The sequence below is a fragment of the Schistocerca serialis genome, chromosome 2 (assembly GCF_023864345.2).
Source record: "Schistocerca serialis cubense isolate TAMUIC-IGC-003099 chromosome 2, iqSchSeri2.2, whole genome shotgun sequence".
In the NCBI taxonomy this organism is placed as follows: Eukaryota; Metazoa; Arthropoda; class Insecta; order Orthoptera; family Acrididae; genus Schistocerca; species Schistocerca serialis.
In genome coordinates this window covers 828589139-828612804 of record NC_064639.1, presented here as the reverse complement: position 1 = coordinate 828612804, position 23666 = coordinate 828589139, and the positions used below count along the sequence as shown (strand labels likewise).

Here is a 23666-nt window from a genome sequence, read left to right as displayed (position 1 = left end):
GACATATTTGGAATTTCTACAAGCTGCAGACCACCAATTGTACAAGACATTTTTAATAGTCTACTACATGCAGATGATCAAACAGTAATTCAAGAAAATGAATATAATCATCAAATTTGTTGGCTTTTAAATGTAACATGAACATCTCCACTAATAAACAACAAAGGTTTTGGCATTCCAGAGAAAATCACCTATAAGATCTGCTATGTCTGCCAGAAGAGATGGTACTCTGCCATACACACAGAAAGTGCCACATGACAAGGGCAGACACCAGTAGGGTGCATCATAGTTATGGTCTGACACCATAGTGGGTGCACAGAATGTGGACTGTATCATGATTCTGTCTGACACCACTTAAATGAATACTCGTCTGCTAGTCTCAATGCACAGCTCCTCTCAGCCAGTGTCTCTATGTAGGAGTATATGGCGAGTGTTGCAGTGTGCCTGTGTCAACAGTGCCAGCAGAGGCTGATGGGACAGTCAACTATTTTAATCAGTCATCATCCTCTGGATACAGGAACTAGACCAGTAGCTTGGTCATGTTGATCAGAACAGGAGAAAGCACTGAACCCATGAAGGTGTGGTTGGGGGGGGGGGGGGGGGGGAGGAGGAGGAGGAGGAGGAGGAGATGACTGTGAACTCTTCCTCATGCTACCTATGTCAGTTTAGAAGATTTTCCCCCACTTAAGCAAATGTCTAATATCATGTACTATTTCTGAAACCTTGCCTAACATATGGAATTCCTCATAATGGAAGTATCTTTGCCTACCACCAGTCATTTTTTCATGAAGGCTTTCATCTTTTATTAAGTCCTTAATCTTAATTACACTTGTCCTAAATAACAACAATATCCAAGCAAAGATCTTACTTAACTGCCTTTACCCTTTTTGCAGAATCTTTCTACTGTGTGAGGGAAATTTCCTGCCCCTCATCTGAGACTGGATCCCTTGTCCTTCAACAGCTCAAACAACGTACTGAAGAACATTTGTGGAAGCTTTATAGGCTTCTTCCTTTTGGAAAAAAGAATGATAGCTCAGTGGCTAGTGAAAATTTCTGTGTTTTGTGTGTCTATACACCACACGTCATTCAGCTGTTGCTCAGGGGTCATCTGTCCTCACTTTTGTTTACTATTTTACTTATTTCTTGTGATATACTCATTAAACACATTTTATGTCCCAATAAATTTGAATATTGACATTTTTGTGTTCTTATTAGTGCTTGTTTTTGTATGTTTTTTAATCTCCAGTGCCGTGTAATATTTTCTTCAACTATAAATGGAAAATCCCACCAGGTTAGTTCAGTTACCTAGTGGAAAGTGTGTTCTTCATCCATGCACAATGGCTCCTTTTTTGTGGATATGAGAGAGGTATGTTGTATGTATATCAGTGGAGTGTAGGTGCATATGAGGGACGCATACATGGTGTAGTGTTATGTTTATTTTGGCAGCTGCTGCTGCTGATGGTGGTGGTGGTGGTAGGGTGAGATTGAGACCTGGTCTGGCACATAGCCTACTTGTCTTTAATAGTACCAAGGGGGCAGCCAAGCTCCACGTCCTTGTTTGATGGTCAGATCACCATCAACAGTGTCATATGCCCTCACTTCATGAGGCGCTGCAGATAAGTTTGCAGTTAAGTCCAAGATATTTATGTAAAAACGGGTGATCAGTAACTTAGGCCACCACATCTCCTTCACTTTCTGGCCAAATAATGGCAGTGAAAATTGTATCCACCACCAGCCTTCAAACCAACTACCTCAGAGTCAAGCACAACACCACATGCATGCATTAGTGACTTCCGCTATGAAGGCAGGTTTTTTCCTCGAATGTTGTGTACTTATTAATTAGAGAATTAATTAAACACAAATATTCTTCTTGTAATTTTAGTATGCTGAATATATCAATCTCATTTTTAAATCAATATTATTGCCACTCACAATATAGCGAAGATGCTGAGCCGTAGATAGGCACAACAAAAAGACTGTCACAAATAAAGCATTGGGCCAGTAAGGCCTTCATCAAAAATATACAACACACACACACACACACACACACACACACACACACACACACACGAGCAGTCTCAGCCAACTGAAGGCACCCTGAGTGCATTTGTGTGTGTGTGTGTGTGTGTGTGTGTGTGTGTGTGTGTGTGTGTGTGTGTGTGTCTGTTTTTGATGAAGGCCTTACTGGCTGAAAGCTTTATTTGTGACAGTGTTTTTGTTGTGCCTATCTGCGACTCCCCCCCCCATGAACCATGCATGGACCTTGCTGTTGCTGGGGAGGCTTGCATGTCTCAACGATAAAGATAGCCGTACCGTAGGTGAGGCCAGACAAACGTGTGGTTCCTGAAGAGGGGCAGCAGCCTTTTCAGTAGTTGCAGGGGCAACAGTCTGGATGATTGACTGATCTGGCCTTGTAACATTAACCAAAATGGCCTTGCTGTTCTGGTACTGCGAACGGCTGAAAGCAAGGGGAAACTACAGCCGTTATTTTTCCCGAGGGCATGCAGCTTTACTGTATGATTAAATGATGATGGCATCCTCTTGGGTAAAATATTCCGGAGGTAAAATAGTCCCCCATTCGGATCTCCGGGCGGGGACTACTCAAGAGGACGTTGTTATCAGGAGAAAGAAAACTGGCGTTCTACGGATCGGAGCGTGGAATGTCAGATCCCTTAATCGGGCAGGTAGGTTAGAAAATTTAAAAAGGGAAATGGATAGGTTAAAGTTAGATATAGTGGGAATTAGTGAAGTTCGTTGGCAGGAGGAACAGGACTTCTGGTCAGGTGAGTACAGGGTTATAAATACAAAATCAAATAGGGGTAATGCAGGAGTAGGTTTAATAATGAATAAAAAAATAGGTGTACGGGTAAGCTACTACAAACAGCATAGTGAACGCATTATTGTGGCCAAGATAGATACGAAGCCCACACCTACTACAGTAGTACAAGTTTATATGCCAACTAGCTCTGCAGATGACGAAGAAATTGATGAAATGTATGATGAGATAAAAGAAATTATTCAGGTAGTGAAGGGAGATGAAAATTTAATAGTCATGGGTGACTGGAATTCATCAGTAGGAAAAGGGAGAGAAGGAAACATAGTAGGTGAATATGGATTGGGGCTAAGAAATGAAAGAGGAAGCCGCCTGGTAAAATTTTGCGCAGAGCATAACTTAATCATAGCTAATACTTGGTTTAAGAATCATAAAAGAAGGCTGTATACATGGAAGAACCCCGGAGATACTAAAAGGTATCAGATAGATTATATAATGGTAAGACAGAGATTTAGGAACCAGGTTTTAAATTGTAAACAGGGGCAGATGTGGACTCTGACCACAATCTATTGGTTATGAACTGTAGATTAAAACTGAAGACACTGCAAAAAGGTGGGGATTTAAGGAGATGGGACCTGGATAAACTGACTAAACCAGAGGTTGTACAGAGTTTCAGGGAGAGCATAAGGGAACAATTGACAGCAATGGGGGAAAGAAGTACAGTAGAAGGAGAATGGGTAGCTGTGAGGGGTGAAGTAGTGAAGGCAGCAGAGGATCAAGTACGTAAAAAGACGAGGGCTAGTAGAAACCCTTGGGTAACAGAAGAAATATTGAATTTAATTGATGAAAGGAGAAAACATAAAAACGCAGTAAATGAAACAGGCAAAAGGGAATACAAATGTCTCAAAAATGAGATCGACAGGAAGTGCAAAATGGCTAAGCAGGGATGGCTAGAGGCCAAATGTAAGGATGTAGAGGCTTATCTCACTAGTGGTAAGATAGATACTGCCTACAGGAAAATTAAAGAGACCTTTGGAGAAAAGAGAGCCACTTGTATGAATATCAAGAGCTCAGATGGAAACCCAGTCCTAAGCAAAGAAGGGAAAGCAGAAAGGTGGAAGGAGTATATAGAGGGTCTATACAAGGGCGATGTACTAGAGGACAATATTATGGAAATGGAAGAGGATGTAGATGAAGATGAAATGGGAGATACGATACTGCATGAAGAGTTTGCCAGAGCACTGAAAGACCTGAGTCGAAACAAGGCCCCGGGAGTAGACAACATTCCATTGGAACTACTGACAGCCTTGGGAGAGCCAGTCCTGACAAAACCCTCAAACTTCAAGAAGAATATAATAATTCCAATCCCAAAGAAAGCAGGTGTTGACAGATGTGAAAATTACCGCACTATCAGTTTAATAAGTCACAGCTGCAAAATACTAACACGAATTATTTACAGACGAATGGAAAAACTGATAGAAGCCGACCTCGGGGAAGATCATTTTGGATTCCGTAGAAATGTTGGAACACGTGAGGCAATACTGACCCTACGACTTATCTTAGAAGAAAGATTAAGGAAAGGCAAACCTACGTTTCTAGCATTTGTAGACTTAGAGAAAGCTTTTGACAATGTTGATTGGAATACTCTCTTTCAAATTCTGAAGATGGCAGGGATAAAATACAGAGAGCGAAAGGCTATTTACAATTTGTACAGAAAGCAGATGGCAGTTATAAGAGTCGAGGGGTATGAAAGGGAAGCAGTGGTTGGGAAGGGAGTGAGACAGGGTTGTAGCCTATCCCCGATGTTATTCAATCTGTATATTGAGCAAGCAATAAAGGAAACAAAAGAAAAATTCGGAGTAGGTATTAAAATCCATGGAGAAGAAATAAAAACTTTGAGGTTCGCCGATGACATTGTAATTCTGTCAGAGACAGCAAAGGACTTGGAAGAGCCGTTGAACGGAATGGACAGTGTCTTGAAAGGAGGGTATAAGATGAACATCAACAAAAGCAAAACAAGGATAATGGAATGTAGTCGAATTAAGTCGGGTGATGCTGAGGGAATTAGATTAGGAAATGAGACACTTAAAGTAGTAAAGGAGTTTTGCTATTTGGGGTGCAAAATAACTGATGATGGTCGAAGTAGAGAGGATATAAAATGTAGACTGGCAATGGCAAGGAAAGCGTTTCTTAAGAAGAGAAATTTGTTAACATCGAGTATGGATTTAAGTGTCAGGAAGTCGTTTCTGAAAGTATTTGTATGGAGAGTAGCCATGTATGGAAGTGAAACGTGGACGATAAACAGCTTAGACAAGAAGAGAATAGATGCTTTCGAAATGTGGTGCTACAGAAGACTGCTGAAGATTAGATGGGTTGATCACATAACTAATGAGGAGGTATTGAATAGAATTGGGGAGAAGAGGAGCTTGTGGCACAACTTGACTAGAAGAAGGGATCGGTTGGTAGGACATGTTCCGAGGCATCAAGGGATCACCAATTTAGTATTGGAGGGCGGCGTGGAGGGTAAAAATCGTAGATGGAGACCAAGAGATGAATACACTACACAGATTCAGAAGGATGTAGGATGCAGTAAGTACTGGGAGATGAAGAAGCTTGCACAGGATAGTGTAGCATGGAGAGCTGCATCAAACCAGTCTCAGGACTGAAGACCACAACATCAACAACAACATCTGCGACTCAACGTCTCCGCAGTATGATGAGTGGCATCTTTCCTTTTTGTAATATTGTCACATTCCATTCTGGATTTTCATTGTTTGATTTGTAAATCAGAGTACTACTGTAGCAAAATCAGGAGAATATAGAGATATACACAAACAAATCTTTATGATGAAAGACCTTGACATTTTATGCTGCTGGGTAGATATGCAATTGACAGAGACCCTCCCCAAGATGTGATCCTCACTATGAACAGCTCTGTGTTGCATGGCACATGTGTGCCAGTGACAGGGTATACCTATCTTGACATGTTGGTGAACTATGCAGTTACCCAGATGCCTCTCGATGTCATTTTCCAGAAGGATGGTGCCCCACCTCACTATCATGGGGATGGTACCCCCATCGCTCCATGAGGCATTTCCTGAGCATTGGATCAGAAGGAAAAGTGCCTATGCGTGGCCCTATCAGGCCCCCTCAGTCTTCCTCGGGCTTATCAAGGCTGTTGTGTACAGAATAAGGGTTCAAGGTCTGGAAGATTAGACACAACAGATTTATGTTGCAATAGAGACCATAACACCTGTCATACTTATGAACATGTGGCAAGAAGCAGAGTACTGTTATGATATCTGTAGCTACAAGTGATGCCCACATTAAATTGTTCTAATATGCATAAAAATGTTTGTGCTCCTGTGTACAATATTTGACAAATAGAATTATCAACCTTAATAAGTACTGAATATAATAGAGGGAAACATTCCATGTGGGAAAAATATATCTAAAAACAAAGATGATGTGACTTACCAAAAGAAAGCGCTGGCAGGTCGATAGACACACAAACAAACACAAACATACACACAAAATTCAAGCTTTTGCAACCAACGGTTGCTTCGTCAGGAAAGAGGGAAGGAGAGGGAAAGACGAAAGGATGTGGGTTTTGAGGGAGAGGGTAAGGAGTCATTCCCTCTTTCCTGACGAAGCAACTGTTGGTTGCGAAAGCTTGAATTTTGTGCGTATGTTTGTGTTTGTTTGTGTGTCTATCGACCTGCCAGTGCTTTCTTTTGGTAAGTCACATCATCTTTGTTTTTAGATATATTAATAAGCACTGAAATATAAACAAATGTATTTGTATACCTCTAGCCCGGACACCAAGTGTTTTGACTTTCTGTAGCACATGTTTGGTTTTCAATGTGTGTAATAACTGTTTCAGTGTTTGAGAGAGCCCGAAGTGCTGCACCATGCATCATTTTCTTTGATGAGCTTGATTCATTAGCACCCAGCCGTGGTAGAAGTGGTGACTCTGGTGGTGTCATGGACAGGTAGGTCTCATCTGTTACAATTTCTCACTACATCTGTGATTTTCCACACTGTACTCTCTACCATAACTGGAAAAAAAGGAACAGAAAAAACTAAAAGATGTGTGTTTAGGAAACAGAAAAACTAATTGACAACATCATTCAGGATTGTGTGTGTGAATGTTTATGCACCATTTCATTGCAATAAAATCTTCAGCTGTTTCTTGGTATATAAGATCTGTGCGTGAGTGTGACTTTTCAAAAAGACTACTCTCTGTTTCCTCCTTGTGACAAAGTGCCCGTTTATCAGAGTGGATTTTACAGTGGCTACTCCACAACAGTTTAACAGCAGACTACCCAATTGTTTAGATAGCTAGCAACTTTTATCTACTGTTCACCATTGCCCTACACAGTGCAGTCCTCTACCTGTCCCCTCTTATTGCTTCAAAGGCTGGTTGCCAAGTTGTGCTAAGGTTTTGTCAGCACTTGTATCTCAATTGCCTCCTTAATAATGCTCCGCCAGAAACTATTAGCTAATCAGAAGACGTGTTCTTTCTCATCAACCTGTGCTCAGCCAGTGCAGATTTATTTAACTTCGTCAGTCTTACATTGAGTATACATTTTGTGCACATAGGGACAGCACTTTGTTTTTTTGCACAGAATGTGACAGGCCTGAGGTGTACTAAGTCTGGGGTTATTTTTCATGCTGCATGAAGATTCTGTAGTTTCGTAGGGCTCAAAATATGGGCGTCATACATTTCATAGACAGAACTGAGATAAGAACTGAGCTGTGTCTAAGAAAGGTATTAGCTCATGTTTTGACCACCTCCAAAAGTAAGAAACCCAGTCAGTGTGAAAGTTAACCTCAGACTTCATACACTTGGGGCCTATCATATTCAGTGTAAGTGTGGAAAATATTACATTGGTACTGTTTCCTCCTACTTTGTATGGAACATATAGGCAGTGTAAGGCTTAGACAGGAAAAGAAATTTGCAATCACTGGGCACAATTTAAAAGAAAATCACATGCTCAATTTCAAAAAGGTATCTGTCATCTGCTCAGCTAATGGTTTCTGGGACAGTGTTATTAAAGAGGTAATTGAGATATGAGTGTTGAATTTTGCTAACTGAGATAAGGTTTCTTTCCTCAGCACAGTTTGGTGACCAGACTTTGAGACAACAAGATGGTAGAGACAACAGTATGCATTGCATAGGGCAATGGCAGGTGGCAGACATGAGTTGCAAGCTTTGTAAACAATTGGCTGGGCTACTGTTAAACTTATGCGAAGTGGCCATTGTGAGATTTAAATGCCCACTGCCATTATGTACATAAGGAAACCAACTGTGATACACCAGCATTTCACCAGAGGATGAAAGTGCAGAGTAGCCTTTCAGAAACTTCACCCTCACACTGCAATCTTATGTGGAAAGAGACATGGGAAGACTGTATTACATCATTCATGGTTGTCTGCCAACAGAGATATAAGAGGATAGGCTGAAATGGGTAAACATGGGATTCAGACAGCTCAGTTCTGGAAGAAAAGACAATGACCACTTTAAAGCTAAGGGAAGGAGAAACTGGAGAGGGAGGGGTGTAGGAGAATATAAGCAAAAATGCCAGAAGAAATAAATGAAGAAAGAAACAAAGGTAAAAGTGAATAAGTGAATGCTAGAATGGGAGGGGGGGGGGGGGGGGGGGACAGTTGATCAGACAAATTTGAGGTTCCAGCATAAGAAAAAGTGAATGTTAGAGTGTTCATGAAACTAGGAACATATGAATGCAACCCTGAAATGAGAGTGCCCACAGCATACTCATCACGAAGTTGTAGAAGACAGGACAATGGTTGAGCACTGAGAATGTTGAAATAAACTTCCTTGTTCATGTTCATGGTAACTTTAATGGATGGGCCCAAGTCACTGTACAAACAATTGTCCCAAAATATCGTGGAACAATCTGCAGTCTAAACAACACACTCCATACACTGCTGGTTAAATGCCTCATCGGGATGTTGGTTCAGTCAGTGCTTCACATTATTTGAAAAGGGACAAATTTGTGAATCGTTATACCACACCACACCACACACCTCCAGCCGGTCAGTTTCTGTCTGGTTTCTGAGTTGTTTGGCCCACAGAGGACATTCAAAATTATGTGCTGCTATGAGCAGTGGCATTTTGTGAATTACTAGACTCCAAATAGTTACTTGACTCCAAAGCTCTATTGCACACCTTTGCACAATTCCGTTTGAAACTGGTTGGCATGGAACTACGTTCGTTGACAGCAGCTATTGCAGCTCGGTTTGAAACTGATTATCATTGGCAAGGCATGATACTCATCTCTGTTCCCAATGAGTAAACATATTTTTACAACCATTGCTCTTATGCTGTGTTACATGTCTGTGAGTGGTACACAGACACATTGCACAGTCCCAACAAATTGGGCAACTTCATTCATGGTATTCATGAGCATGTCCAAATGAGATAGCTCCTTTTTGCCTTTTTGTTATGTCTACGTGTCAACACATCTCACTGCACTGATTCCATACAACTGTCTGGCACGTACTATTTCACTGCTGTGATGGGTGTCAGTGATGGAGGGGTCATATTAGTACCCGACAAAATGACCGTTGTGCTCTTCAAAGTTAGTAACTAATATTTTGTCTAGTGAGCTTATGAAATCACAGGAGAGTTGAAGCTTGTTGTGAAACACTGGTACATTCCGGAGAGAAATTTCTCACCTATTGTATATGAAACCTTTGCTAAATGAAAATTACGCCTGCAATTATACAACTGGTAGTTTCTGCTGCTTTGTGTTTTGCGTTATCACTATTACTAAAAACCTGAGTAGCAATTACAACTTTACAAATCACATTCCCATTTCAGAGTAATCCCAGGCTGACAAAATAAGTGGGAGTGGCATATAAAGAGACTGGGGAGATGCCTAGGCAATGTTTTACATTGGAAGCAGTATGAAGTACTAGTGTGAGAAAAAGACTGGAAAGTAAATGGTTGTATGAAGAACTGTTGTAGCCTACAAAACATTAAATGTAATTTTGGTGTGCAGAAGGAAAATTGATAATATCATAAATGAAACATAGCTGCGACTGTGATATAGAAAGGATAACGGACATGGGAGGAGGAGGGGGAGTGTACAAGTTGGGGGAAAACTGTTTAACTATATAAGATTTCAGTGGAAGGAAGTGGTGACTCATTATGGTGATTTGAGATTGATAGAGCAATTATGCAAGGACAGTTTTGAGTTCAAACATTTAAGTATTTGGAAAGCGTGCAGGGTGCAGTCATTTGCAAGTTGTGGCTTACATCAGTACCAGTGACTCCTATCACTTGGGTTCTGGGGCCATTATCAGTTCATACAGGTATCTGGTGGAGGTCGTGAGGACTGCTGAGCATGCACATGAAGTGCAAGTAGAACTTGCAATTTGCACCAGTGTGCGATCTCAACCTCGTCAACTGTCAACTCTGTGACGGACTTGGGTGCAAATTTCTTGACTTGCGTTATCATGTGGGGGTCTGTAGGACACCCCTTGACAGGTCAGGGGTGCCCTACACAGAGGAAGCAGCTACTTGGGTAGCAGAGAACTTGTGGAGTGCACATGAGGTCTTTTAGCCTAGGCAGTAGTTTGAGATCTTCTGATGAATACTCACCATTCGATGTACAGCAAGGGAAGCCAGACGGGATTCAGAGTAAAGGCACTTTGACTGTCAAAATTGTATTAGTAAACTGTCAAAGTATTCGTAATGAAATCCCTGAATTTACTGCCCTTCAGGAAAGTTCTCACACTAAAATTATTCTTGGGACTGAGAGCTGGCTGAAACCCGAAGTGGAAAGCTCTGAGATATTTAGCAAATCATGGAATGTATATCGGGAAGACAGATTGGAGGCCGTAGGAGGCAGAGTGTTCATTCAAGTCCACAAAAATATTGTCTGTATTGAGGTTGAAGTTAGTGTGTTGATGAAGTTATCTGGCCATGTATAATAGGTGTAGGTGAAACAAAGTTAATTCTTGGATGTTTTTACCGGCCAGCCAATTCTGCTGTAACAGTTCTAGAGTCATTCAAATAAAGTCCACAGTCAGTAGTCCATAAATACCTATATCGTGCGATGCTAGTTGGAGGTGACTTTACCTCCTGAGTGTAGACTGGGATGTCTAAGGGTTCATTGCAGGGCATACAGACAGACAGTCATGTAAAATACTTTTGAATACATTTTCTGAAAACTGTTTTGAGCAGCTAGCTCGGGAGCCCACACAGAAAGGAAATATCTTAGGCCTTTTAGCTACAAATAGGTTGGACCATATCGAAAATGTCAGTATAGAAACGGGGATTAGCGATTATGGTGTCATTATAGCAACTATGTTTACAAAAGTTAATAAATCAATCAAGAAGGCTAGGTGAATGTTTCTGCTAGATAGGGCTTATAAGCAGTAGTTAGCATCTAACTTGGAGAGTGAGTTGACATCACTTGGTTCCAGTAAGATGGACATAGAGTAATTAATGGCAGAGTTTAAGCAGATTGTAAATTGTGGTCTGGAGAGTTATGTGCCAAGTAATTGGATAAAGGATGGGAAAGACCCACTATGGCTTAAGAATGAAATTCAGAAGATGCTAAGGAAGCAGAGGGTGCTGCACTCTTGGTTCAAAAGAGAACACACAAATGATGACAAGCAAAGGTTAGTAGTAAATTTCACGTTCAAGAAATTGTTCACACAGGAGAATCATACAGACATACTGTCATTTGACCATCGGACAGACTCCTGTATGGACAACATACTAAAAATCAGCCTGGCATAGAGAAACAACTGTAAGATTTGAAAGCAAATATATCACCAGGTCCAGATTAATCACAGTTTGGTTTTACAGAGAGGTAAAAAAGTGCAGGTGACTTCAGAATATCAGGAATTACAGACCAATATTCCTGACTTCGGTTTACTGCAGAAGCCTTGTATGTATTCTCAGTTTGACTGCAATAAACTTTCCTTAGATTGAGAAGCTTATGTCCAGGAATCAGCATGGTTTTAGAAAGCATCACTCATGCAAAACTCAACTTGCCCATTTCTCACCTGATATGCTGAGAACCATGACTGAAGGGCAACTGGCAAATGCTATATTTGTAGACTTCCAGAAGGCGTTTGACATGGTGCTCCATTGCAGGTGGTTAATGAAGGTATGAGCGTATGGAATAAGTTCACAGATGTATGAATGGCTCGAAGATTACTTAAGTTAAAAAAACCACCATCTTGTCATCAACAGTAAGTGTTCATGTGAGACAAGGGTGTTGTCAGGAGTGCCCCAGTGTGATAGGACTGCTGCTGTTCTCTATATACATAAATGATTTGGCAGACAATGTGGGCAGAAATCTGCAGTTGTTTGCTGATGATGCTGTGGTGTACGGTAAGGTGTCTAAGTTGAGCGATGGTTGAATGGTACAAGACAACTTAGACAAAATTTCTAGTTTGTGTGATGAATGGCAGCTAGCTCTAAATTCATAAAATGTAAGTTAATGAAGGTGAGTAGGAAGAACAAACCAGTAGTGTTCAGATACAGTATTACTAGTGTTCTGCTTGACACCGTCAAGTCGTTTAAACATCTGGGTGTAACGCTGCAAAGCAATATGTGGTAGAACGATCATATGAGAACTGTGGTAGGGAAGGTGAATGGTTGACTTCAGTTTATTGGGAGAATTTTAGGAAAGAGTGGTTCATCTGTAAAGGAGACCACATATATAACACTGGTGTGATCTGTTCTTGAGTACTGCGTAAGTGTTTGGGATCCGTACCTGATTGGATTGAAGGAGTACATTGAAGCAGTTCAGAGGCAGGCTGTTAAACTTGTTACCAGTTGGTTCAAACAAGACGTAAGTGTTACGGAGATGCTTTGGGAACTCAAATAGGAATTGCTGGAGGTAAGGCAATATTATCATCAAAAAACCCCATTGAGAATTGGTATTTGAAACTGACTGCCGAACGACTCTACTGCCACCAACATATATTGCACGTAAGGACCATGAAGATAAGATATGAGATATTAGGGCTCATACGGAGCCACAAGAACAGTCGTTTTTTCCTCACTCTGTTGGCGACTGGAACAGGAAAGTAAATTAGTAGTAGCTGTACAGGGTATCCTCCGCCACACACCATATGGTGGTTTCAAGAGTCTATTTGTATGTGCAGTTGTAGATGTAGTTATAGTAGACACACTGAGCAGTGGATAGACACAGAAACAAAACACTGGAAAATAGTAGCTGACTTCCATTTCGGATTTGACAGCAATTTGCATCTTACTTAATTGGTTCCTTAGTTTTATTATGAACCTACTGTCTGCCTTTTTCTATGGCCAGTACAGATTTTTTAAATGTAGCTTTGTAGCATTTTACATATGTAAATAAACATAATTCTTGTTAAATTTTAGTGCATTGTACAATTGTTGTTTTCTCAAGCTAGAGATTTTTATCCTTGGAAGAATCTGTCCCAGAAGATCTATTCCTTTCATCAACTGTTCACCGTACAATATTCTATTTTATATAACACTTTTATTTATATAAAATGATTTTTTTGCAGGCTTATTTTATAAGTGGTTGTGTTTTGCACACATGGGATTTTATTAACTAGATTTTTCAGTGACAAAATTTCCATTTTCAATATTTTTTTTACTTTTCAGTATTTTCTTTACAATTTATTGAAGTCACTAGTTTGGCTGTTAAACTTGTAAAAGAATTGGGCACAACTATGAAGAATTGTCATTTATAAATTTTAGATGTAGTTTTCCATTTGTGCATGTGTGTGTGTGTGTGTGTGTGTGTGTGTGTGTGTGTGTGTGAGAGAGAGACCAGCAGCTACATTTCAAACACAAAGTACTTTATGATATGTTTTTTACATTATGTTCACAATGAACTGTTTAACTTGCCATTTTTGAAAAGAGCAATGTGTTGATGACATGTCAACGCTGTACTGGAGTACTGCTCAACTGCGATAAAGATTTATATGCTGCATATTCAGGATGCACTGCGCCGCATGCAGGAAAGATGAATGATATCTCACCCGGTTAGATTTCTGTGTGTATGAGGATTCACGTAATGCATCAGTAATGTTGTGTTGGAGAGGATGCATTATTGTATACTGCACTACCTTTCTGTTATTGGGAAGTGTTATAACTTGTCAGAGAATAAATAATTACAAATAAAGACAAACGTACTGGGGAAAACTGTCTGTAAGGCTGACTCCCAGATAGGTAAAGCATTTCAGTGTGATGTACGACTTTATCTTCTGTAGAATAGCCTTATCATGGATTAGCACTGGCAACAAATCCAATTTGATCCTTCATTTTAACTTGATGCATCTTTTGGTGGACACAGAGGCTGTGTCATTTACTTTTGATCACATACTTCTTTTGGTGAACCCTGAGATAAGTGTAGTGAACATGTCAAATTTCATACAGTATTAGGGCTTCTTCCCACAATGGTAGGATGGAAGTAACATGTGTTTAAGCAGCAGGTTTAACTATCTTTATGTTTTTTTGATTCCTCACTCTCTGCTTTTAGTGAGTAGAAAAATACAGAAAACATAAGCTTTTGTTGATTAAGAAGGTTGCATATTTGTTCATTGTAATACAGCTGTTATTGCTACTATCCTAAATCCTTAACCTTTGTACCTATTATTGTGTTAGATTTTCTGTGACTATTACATTCATCTGAAAGTTCTCAATTATTTGAAATATATATAAAAGGAATATTAGAGTTTAATCTTACATTGACTCTACGATTTATCTTAGAGAATAGATTAAGGAAAGGCAAGCCTACATTTCTAGCCTAGACCCTATGGTTTATCTTAGAGAATTGATTAAGGAAAGGCAAGCCTACGTTTCTAGCATTTGTAGACTTAGAGAAAGCTTTTGACAATGTTGATTGGAATACTCTCTTTCATATTCTGAAGGTGGCGGAGTTAAAATACAGGGAATGAAAGGCTATTTACAATTTGTACAGAAACCAGATGGCACTTGCAAGAGTCGAGGGGCATGAAAGGGAAGCAGTGGTCGGGAAGGGTGTGAGACAGGGTTGTAGCCTATCCCCAATGTTATGTAATCTGTATATTGAGCAAGCAATAAAGGAAACAAAAGAAAAATTCTGAGTAGGAATTAAAATCCATGGAGAAGAAATAAAAACTTTGAGGTTCGCCGATAAATTTGTAATTCTGTCAGAGACAGCAAAGGACTTGGAAGAGAAGCTGAATGAAATGGACAGTGTCCTGAAAGGAGGATATAAAATGAACATCAACAAAAGCAAAACAAGGCTAATGGAATGTAGTCGAATTAAATCGGGTGATGCTGGGGGAATTAGATTAGAAAATGAGGCGCTTAAAGTAGTAAATGACATTTGCTATTTGGGGAGCAAAATAACTCACAGTGGTCGAAGTAGAGAGGATATAAAATGTAGACTGGCAATGGCAAGGAAAGCGTTTCTGAAGAAGAGAAATTTTTTAACATCGAGTATAGATTTAAGTGTCAGGAAGTCGTTTCTGAAAGTATTTGTATGGGGTGTAGCCATGTATTGAAGTGAAACATGGATGATAAATAGTTTGGAAAAGAAGAGAACAGAAGCTTTTGAAATGTAGTGCTACAAAAGAATGCTGAAGATTAGTGGGTAGATCACATAACTAATGAGGAGGTATTGAATAGAATTGGAGAGAAGACAAATTTGTGGCAGAACTTGACTAGAAGAAGGGATCAGTTGGTACTATTCTGAGGCATCAAGGGATCACCAATTCTGTATTGGAGGGCAGCATGGAGGGTAAAAATCATAGAGGGAGACCAAGAGATGAATACACTTAACAGATTCAGAAGGATATAGGTTGCAGTAGGTACTGGGAGATGAAGAAGCTTGCAGAGGATAGAGTTGCATGGAGAGCTGCACCAAACCAGTCTCTGGACTGAAGACCACAACAACAATATTATTTTGTGTATAAGTTGATAGCATTTTTCCATAAATTTAATGAGCACAACAGATACACTAACAGAGACATTACTCAATAATAACATATTCTCCTACACTGTTTACAGCAGTCTGCCAACAATGGGGTAAAACTTTTCAATTCTTTGCATGTAGAAATTACATGGTTTTGAGGCAAAGAGCTCGTCAAGCCATGTTTGAAGCACATTTTTTTTTTGTCTGGAAAGGAAGTTCCTTTAAGGTTGTTGGATAGAGAGTGGGAAAAGTGAAAACCTGAGGGTGTAAGATCAGGTGAATAAGCTGACTCCTTAACCCAAGTCCTGTATCTTGCTTTTTGTCGGTCTAGCAGAATGTGGGCAGGCATTATCATGGTATAACAGCACTTCACGCAGTCTTCCTGATCGTTGTTCTGGGATTGTGTGTGCAAAACATGTCAGTGGTTGACGATAAATGTCAGCAGTGATGGTTACACTGCGGGGAAGCAATTATAATACAACAGACAATCTCTGTTCCACCAAATACATAACTCTGTCTTTTATGGATGCATGTAGGTCTTTGTACGGGGATTGCTGCTTTGTTTGGGCTCTACCAATCCTTTCTTTTCCATATGCTTTATGTTATCATAAAGACACCATTTCTTGTCACCAGTAACGAAACAGGATAGGAGTGGTTGATGTTGTTCATGAGACAATTGCAATCAGAGATGCCCATACGGCCACTGGCAAATTTTTTGAGATTTTGGCTTAGAGCATGCGGTACACATGCTCCTGATTTTATGAGCCTTCCCCATTGCATTCAAATGTTGCAAGTGGTGGAATGATCACTGTTCATCACATTTGCCAGTTCTCTAGCATGCTGATGTGGATCATTGTGGATTAATGCATTTAAACTATCCTCATCAGACCCCAAAGATCATCCTGAATGTGAAGAGTCACTATGTCAAAATGAGCCTCCTTAAAATGAGAAAACCATTTTCTTGCCATTCTTTGTCCAACAGTAGTATCCCCATACATGACATAAATGTTTCTGGTTGCCTCCATTGCTGTCACCCCTCTATTGAACTCTAATAAAAGAATGTGTCGGAAAGTTCTGATTTCTCCACTTTGCAGTTCATGTTGTAATGTCCACAGCTCCACTTACTATCTCTAAATAACAAAATGACAATATTTAAACTCAAATAGTAACAGTGAGCTATAGATAACAAATGATAGTTGATAAATAAACACATAGTGACTAGAATAACAACATGTAAAGCAAAATTACTACAAATTTATGCATCAACCTAATATTCTAATGGTGCTATTACAGACAGTGTACTGGCTTGCTTGAAGAATAGGGGAAGGCGTCCAATCATCATGTCCAGACATATATTTAAACCCTGCTCCTTTTGAAAGCAATTCCATTGTGTTGACCAATTCACCGCCTTCCTTAGGGAAATGTTTATAAAGCAGTGACCCAGCCCCCAATCCCAGTTCCTTAAGGAATTGAACTCCCATGTATAAAACAACTTCAAACATTTGATTACTTTACAAATGAGTTAATGTGTTAAATATTTGACATTAAGCAATACAAACAACATGGTTGAAGATACAAAGTCCTAATTATGTTAGTTTTTTTGGTACTAATGAAAAAGTCGAAACCAACACTTGTAAATCAAGTTCAGAAAATGTTTGAAATTATTTTTAAAGTTTATTGCAAGGCACTACCTGCTCTCATTGTCAAGCACTGGATGACTATCGTCCGGGTAATTTGCACTATGTTTTAAGAAAAGCTAGCTTTTGATGCATCTCAATGCTTTGTTGTTGTAGTTTTCAGTCCAGAGCCTGGTTTGATGCAGCTCTCCATGCTACTTAATCCTGTGCAAGCTTCTTCATCTCCAAGTAACTACTACAACCTACATCCTTCTGAATCTGCTTGTATCATCATATTGTCTCCTGAATCATGTGTGTGTGTGTGTGTGTGTGTGTGTGTGTGTGTGTGTGTGTGTGTTTTTTTTTTTTTTTTTTTTTTTAAAGCAGTCACCCACCAATGGGGATGAATGTGCAGGTCCATTATCATGATGCAAGAGCCATGAATTGTGTCGCCCACATTTCAGGCCATTTCCTTCTCACTTTTCTCACAGGCTTTCCAACACCTCCCGATAGTACAACCAGTTAACATTTTGTCCCTGTGGCACAAATTTATGATTAACTAATCCTTTTATTAATGTTCCTGACATGAGCGTCGGAAGTAGATGTTGAAGGGCATTTTGAATGAGGTACATCTTTAACTTCTGTCAGGCCATTTTTAAACTGTGTGAACCATTTGTAACACCAAGTATGGCTTAAGCACTCATCACCGTAGGCTTCCTCATTTGGTGTGTCTCTGTAATGGTTTTCTTGATCTTCATGCAAAATTTAACGTAGACCCATTGATCCTGTAACTCTGCCATCTCAAAACTGTGCAGCACAATGTTCTGTTCAACACAGCACCGAGCAATAACTAACGGATGTACAACAATGAAACTTCCAACAGCTACACAACAAATACAAGCGTGTGTAGGGATGCCAACTGTATTTCACCCCGACACACTGTTGGTGTGAAATTATGAATGTTCCACAATTTTTGAACAAGACTCGTACAGTTAGTAGAAAAGAAGTAATAAAATAAAACATCACACTTGATGCTGAAGTTTTATTGCAGGAACAATGAGACTGTAGTGAGCAATGAGCCCAATTCCCTTTCATTATTTTGTGAAGGAGTGTTAGAGAGAAAAAGTTTTGAAGAGGTTTGAAGTATGTATAAAGTTTGTTGGAAGTTGGTAAGTGATCTCACTCTCAAATTCTGAATGAATATAATCTGGGTAATTTCCACACCTTGAGCTAATACTGCTTCAAAGCTGTTACACAGTTGCTAACTTTGGAACAAATCTGCTTGGATAATATGGTCACCACCACATCCATGTCAGTTACATTAGCATAGAGAAAAATTGTAACAACTTAACATATTGAATATGGTCACTGCAGAGCCTTAACATCCTTTTAGCATGTGGCAGCCCAATAGCATTGCTCATAAAGTCAATGTCTCCCTCTTTCTTTGATAAAGTAATTATTGTGCCAAATGTGTTCTTAGAGATTGTGTTTGTGCTGCTATTTTTAAGATTTAAGTGCAGACCTGAGAAGAATATCAACACCAGTACCATATTATTCTTGCATTAAAGGAAGTGATATAGTCAATGCTATAGCTTATCTACATTTAAATTACTTGGAATTTTTTTTTATCAGATTTACAGAGACAAATTTATCAGATTTACAGAGACAAGGAAGTTTCCACTAAAACTGATTGGATAAGTTTGTCAATTGTTGCAGGGTAGTTTCACAACTTTTGGCAGAAATGGATGGTGTACAAAAGTCAACTCAGATATTTCTCATTGGAGCAACAAATAGACCTGACCTGATTGATGCTGCTCTCTTGAGACCAGGAAGGTAAGGAAAGTGGATAGAAGAATCTAAACTCTCAAGAAAACAAGTATGTTGCTGTCAGTTATGAGATATTGTTATTACAGTGTGTATTTCTTTAGAATAAATTATTTTATTTCACTCATTGTTTCTATAGAACTCTGCAGCTGTTTAAAATGATGGTACTGTTATTTTGAATTTCATCATTTGTTGTTATTAGCACAATGCCAGCTCAGTAGTTTGTTTAAATTGTGGGTTTAAAGGAATGTGGAAATTTCACATGGTTTTTTTATGATTTTTCTAAAAGGCCTAACTCGATAACAGTGCCTCAAATCACTACCTTCAACTTTTGGTGATCAGTCACCCTTCAGGGAAGACTATTTGCAACTGGTTTTCAAAATTTCCTCATGGTTGTGCTTCAGTAAATGATGAATTTTGTGTAGATTGACTATAATCATGCATTGTTTCAAATAACGTCAGTACTGAAACTTCCTGGCAGATTAAAACTGTGTGCCGGACCGAGACTCGAACTCGGGACCTTTGCCTTTCGCGGGCAAGTGCTCTACCAACTGAGCTACCCAAGAACGGCTCACACCCCGTCCTCACAGCTTTACTTCTGCCAGTACCTCGCCTCCTACCTTCCAAACTTTACAGAAACTCTTCTGCAAACCTTGCAGAACCAGCACTCCTGAAAGAAAGGATATTGCGGAGACATGGTTTAGCCACAGCCTGGGGGTGTTTCTAGAATGAGATTTTCGCTCTGCAGCTGAGTGTAGAGCTCTTGCCCGTGAAAGGCAAAGGTCCCGAGTTCGAGTCTCGGTCCGACACACAATTTTAATCTGCCAGGAAGCTTCATATCAGCGCACACTCTGCTGCAGAGTGAAAATCTCATTCTAGAAACATCCCCCAGGCTCTGGCTAAGCCATGTCTCCGCAATATCCTTTCTTTCAGGAGTGCTAGTTCGGCAAGGTTTGCAGAAGAGCTTCTGTAAAGTTTGGAAGGTAGGAGGCAAGGTACTGGCAGAAGTAAAGCTGTGAGGACGGGGCATGAGTTGTGCTTGGGTAGCTCAGTTGGTAGAGCACTTGCCCGCGAAAGGCAAAGGTCCTGAGTTTGAGTCTCGGTCTGACACACAGTTTCAATCTGCCAGGAAGTTTCATATCAGTGCACACTCCACTGCAGAGTGAAAATCTCATTCTAGTAACGTCAGTGCTGTGTACAGCATGATTGTAGAAGATCAACATGTGACTTTATGTTGCATAGAGACATCCCTAGGCATTTCAAATACTGCAGTACATTCAATTTTGCTTAAATATTCACCTACAAAATGCATATGTTTTCAGTGCAGGCTTTGTTCACGTGACTAATCACTGTATTAGGTGGGAAACTTGTGCAAAGTGTGCTGGTCCCCATGCCAGCTGCACTTGCAAGAGAAGGAAAAGCAAACCACCACAGTGATTCAGCTGTGGTGTTGACCATGTTGCTGGCTGGAAGGCTGCAAAGCTTTTCAAGATTTCTATAAGGGTTCCAGACTGGCCAAGGCACAGAAGGAGGAAGTGCAATTCATACCCCCTTGTGGCTGAGCAACCAAGACACCTTGCAGGAGGTGAAGCTGTACTAGCACAGCTCCGCCATCACTGGGTCACCAGGTTGGATGGAGGGGAGGAGTGGCCGTGGCTTGTGATGCAGCATAGGAGGGATGACAGAGTGGAGGAGGTAGGAGGTTCCAGCCAACCTTAGACCTGCTGTCTCATCATCCCACTGACAGTATGGTGACAATCCCAGCACAGAGGTCCCCAAACTGTGCGGCAATGCCCAGCGAGGACAACCACAGCCAGCACAGCTCCTGCAGTGCTTGAGAGAAGCTGCACTGATGACCACAAGGTTGAAGCAGTTGTGAGTGCCATAGCCACTAGTGACTCAGGTGCTCTAAGTAGCTCATGGGACTGCCACATAGAAAGGACTAACAATCTTTATGACATTCATGAGCAATGGAACAGGTATTGAGCAAATTGCATGATGCCTGCTACTAACTCAGCCATGTCCTTTGGTGATCTTTTGTAGGTAGCAGTCAAGTCCATCAACTGCCCTTCCTATTTGTCCAGTTGCCACAAAGGTTTTTTCCTCATGGCACTCACATGACACTTTTTTCTCTCTGTCCTAAAGCTGCCATTTTTCAACTATTTTCTGTCAGTTATCTCCTCAGTGGGCCCATATTATTGAGTGATCAGACCCACATGAACAGACAGTATCACAATCCCACACCCTGTGACACCTCAATAGAATGTGTGACAGTAGAACTTTATTTGATGGTTATCATGCAAGCTCAGGTGTGGAGGGTCTCAAGTTGTCGGTGGGTTCCTCATAATTTGATAAAAACTCAAAAACATGCTCATGTCAACTGGTGTAGGGAAATGCTCAAAACATTTGACCAAGGAAATACAAAATCTTTATACAACATCATAAATGGAAGTGAATATTGCATAAATTTATATAAGCCAGAAACTAAGCAGCAGTCAACTGTTTGAGTATTGCAAGATGAACTGATACCAATGAAAATGGTTCTTACAGACGGTACATCCAAGAAGACAGTTGTCTGTTTCCTTGGTTACAATGAATGTGTCACAACCACTGCATTAAGTAATTGGAGAACAGAAAATACCGAATAGTGTACAACAAAGCTGAAGTGATATTGGCATATGGTGAGACTGGAAGAGGAAAGAGTGCCAAAAACATAATTTCTAAAAGCTTAATTAGAAAGAAATCACAAAGAAGACCCAAAAAGAGATGTAGAGGTTCATAGAGAAGGTGATGGAATTCGTAGAGAAGGTGATGAAAAGGGAAGGTGTACTTAAAGAAGGAGAAGATTAGTGAAGACACAGATATAAATGGAGGTCCTTGATTCAAAACCTAACTCAGGAAACTGAAAAGAAGTAGCAGTAGAAGAAGAAAAAGATGCTGAATGGTATACAGCAGTTTATTTTTACCATAAGTCATTAATCAAAAACATAGCATCATTTTACATTAAACAAGGAAATAATTTTTAGATTTGGATAATGCGTTTGATTGTATGGAAAGGAATAAAATGTTTATCATTCTATGGGAGAGTGGGATCAACTACAGGAATCGAAAGACAGTCCATTGTTTTTATTTGAAGCAGACTCGGAGCAGGACTATTATTTGTGTATTTCAGTTTTCTTACCTATCTATCTTGTTCCATTCATGTCTGTCTGGCATTCATGGGCTTGGTATTTTAGGAATAACAGAAAATTGAAACAAAATAAGTTCTGCAATAAATTTCATGCAGTAATAGAGAATACACTGTTCAAAAATCCCAAGATCAGGAGGCTTACTTCAAATTGGCCTGTAGACAAGGGAAGGTTTCAGACTGGATTACATCTTGATGAGGCAGAGATTTGAAATGAGACTGTGGATTGTAAGGTATACTCAGGAACAGATGCAGATTCAGATCACAGTTTAGTAAAGATGAAGTGTAGGCAAAAGTTTAAGAGAATTGCCCAGAAGAATCAGTGTGGAAGTAAATGGGATACTCAAGTACTGATGAATCATGAAATGTATTTGAAGTTCTCGAAGACTGTAGGTACTATAATGAATAAAACAATAGGCAGCTCTGTTGAAGAGAAATAGACATTCCTAAAAATATCAGTCACAGAAGTTGTCAGACAAATATAGGTACAATGAATGTAACTGTAAAGGAACCTTGGCTAATAGAAGAAACATGTCAGTTGAGTGAAGAAAGAAGGAAGTACAAAAATGTTCAGGAAGAGATAGGAATACGACTATATAAGTCACTTAGGAATGAAACATAGGGCATGAGCAGGGAAGCTAATGTGAAATGTCTGCTGGAAAAATGCAAAGAAATACAAACGTAAATGATCATCAGAGTACTGATTCAGCACAGAAAAAAATCAAAACAACCTTCAGTGAAATTTAAAAAAGGCAGTAATAAAATTAAGATTTCAAGAGGAATTATGCTGTTGAACACAAAGGAGAGAGCTAATAGGTGGAAAGAATATGTTGAAGGCGTCTGTGAGGCAGAAAAACTGTCTGGTGATGCAATAACAGACAAAACAGGAGTTAATGGCGAAGTTATAGGGGATTCAGCATTAAAAAATTTAGAGCTTTGGAAGACTTGTAATTAAATAAGGCAGAAAGCTTAGATAACATTCCTCTGGATTTTTGTTTAAATAATTGGGGAAGTGGCAACCAAATTACCATTTAACTTGGTTTGTAGACTCTACGAGTCTGGAAACATACCACCAGACTTGCTCAAAAATATCATCCATAGAACTACAAAGTTAACTAGGGCAGAGAAGTGCAGGGACTACCCCACAATCAGCTTAAACTGCTCATGCATCAAAGGTGCTAAAAGAATAACATACAAAAGAATGGGGCAACCAGTTCCGCTTTAGAAAAAGTAAAGTCATCCGAAATGCAGTTCTGACATTGTGCTTAGTAAACACGATGTAAGAAAAATCAAGACACGTTCATGAGATTTATTGACTTTGAAAA

General features: G+C 39.8%; 1 protein-coding gene across 1 annotated transcript in view; it reads left to right on the top strand.

Moving 5' to 3' along the window:
- Positions 1-23666, top strand: part of LOC126458093 (peroxisome assembly factor 2) — a 145313-nt gene that overhangs the window by 99937 nt on the left and 21710 nt on the right. The window contains exons 7-8 of the mRNA XM_050094915.1: positions 6657-6765; positions 19047-19163. Coding sequence (XP_049950872.1) covers positions 6657-6765; positions 19047-19163 — 226 coding nt within the window. The remainder of the gene's footprint in view (positions 1-6656; positions 6766-19046; positions 19164-23666) is intronic.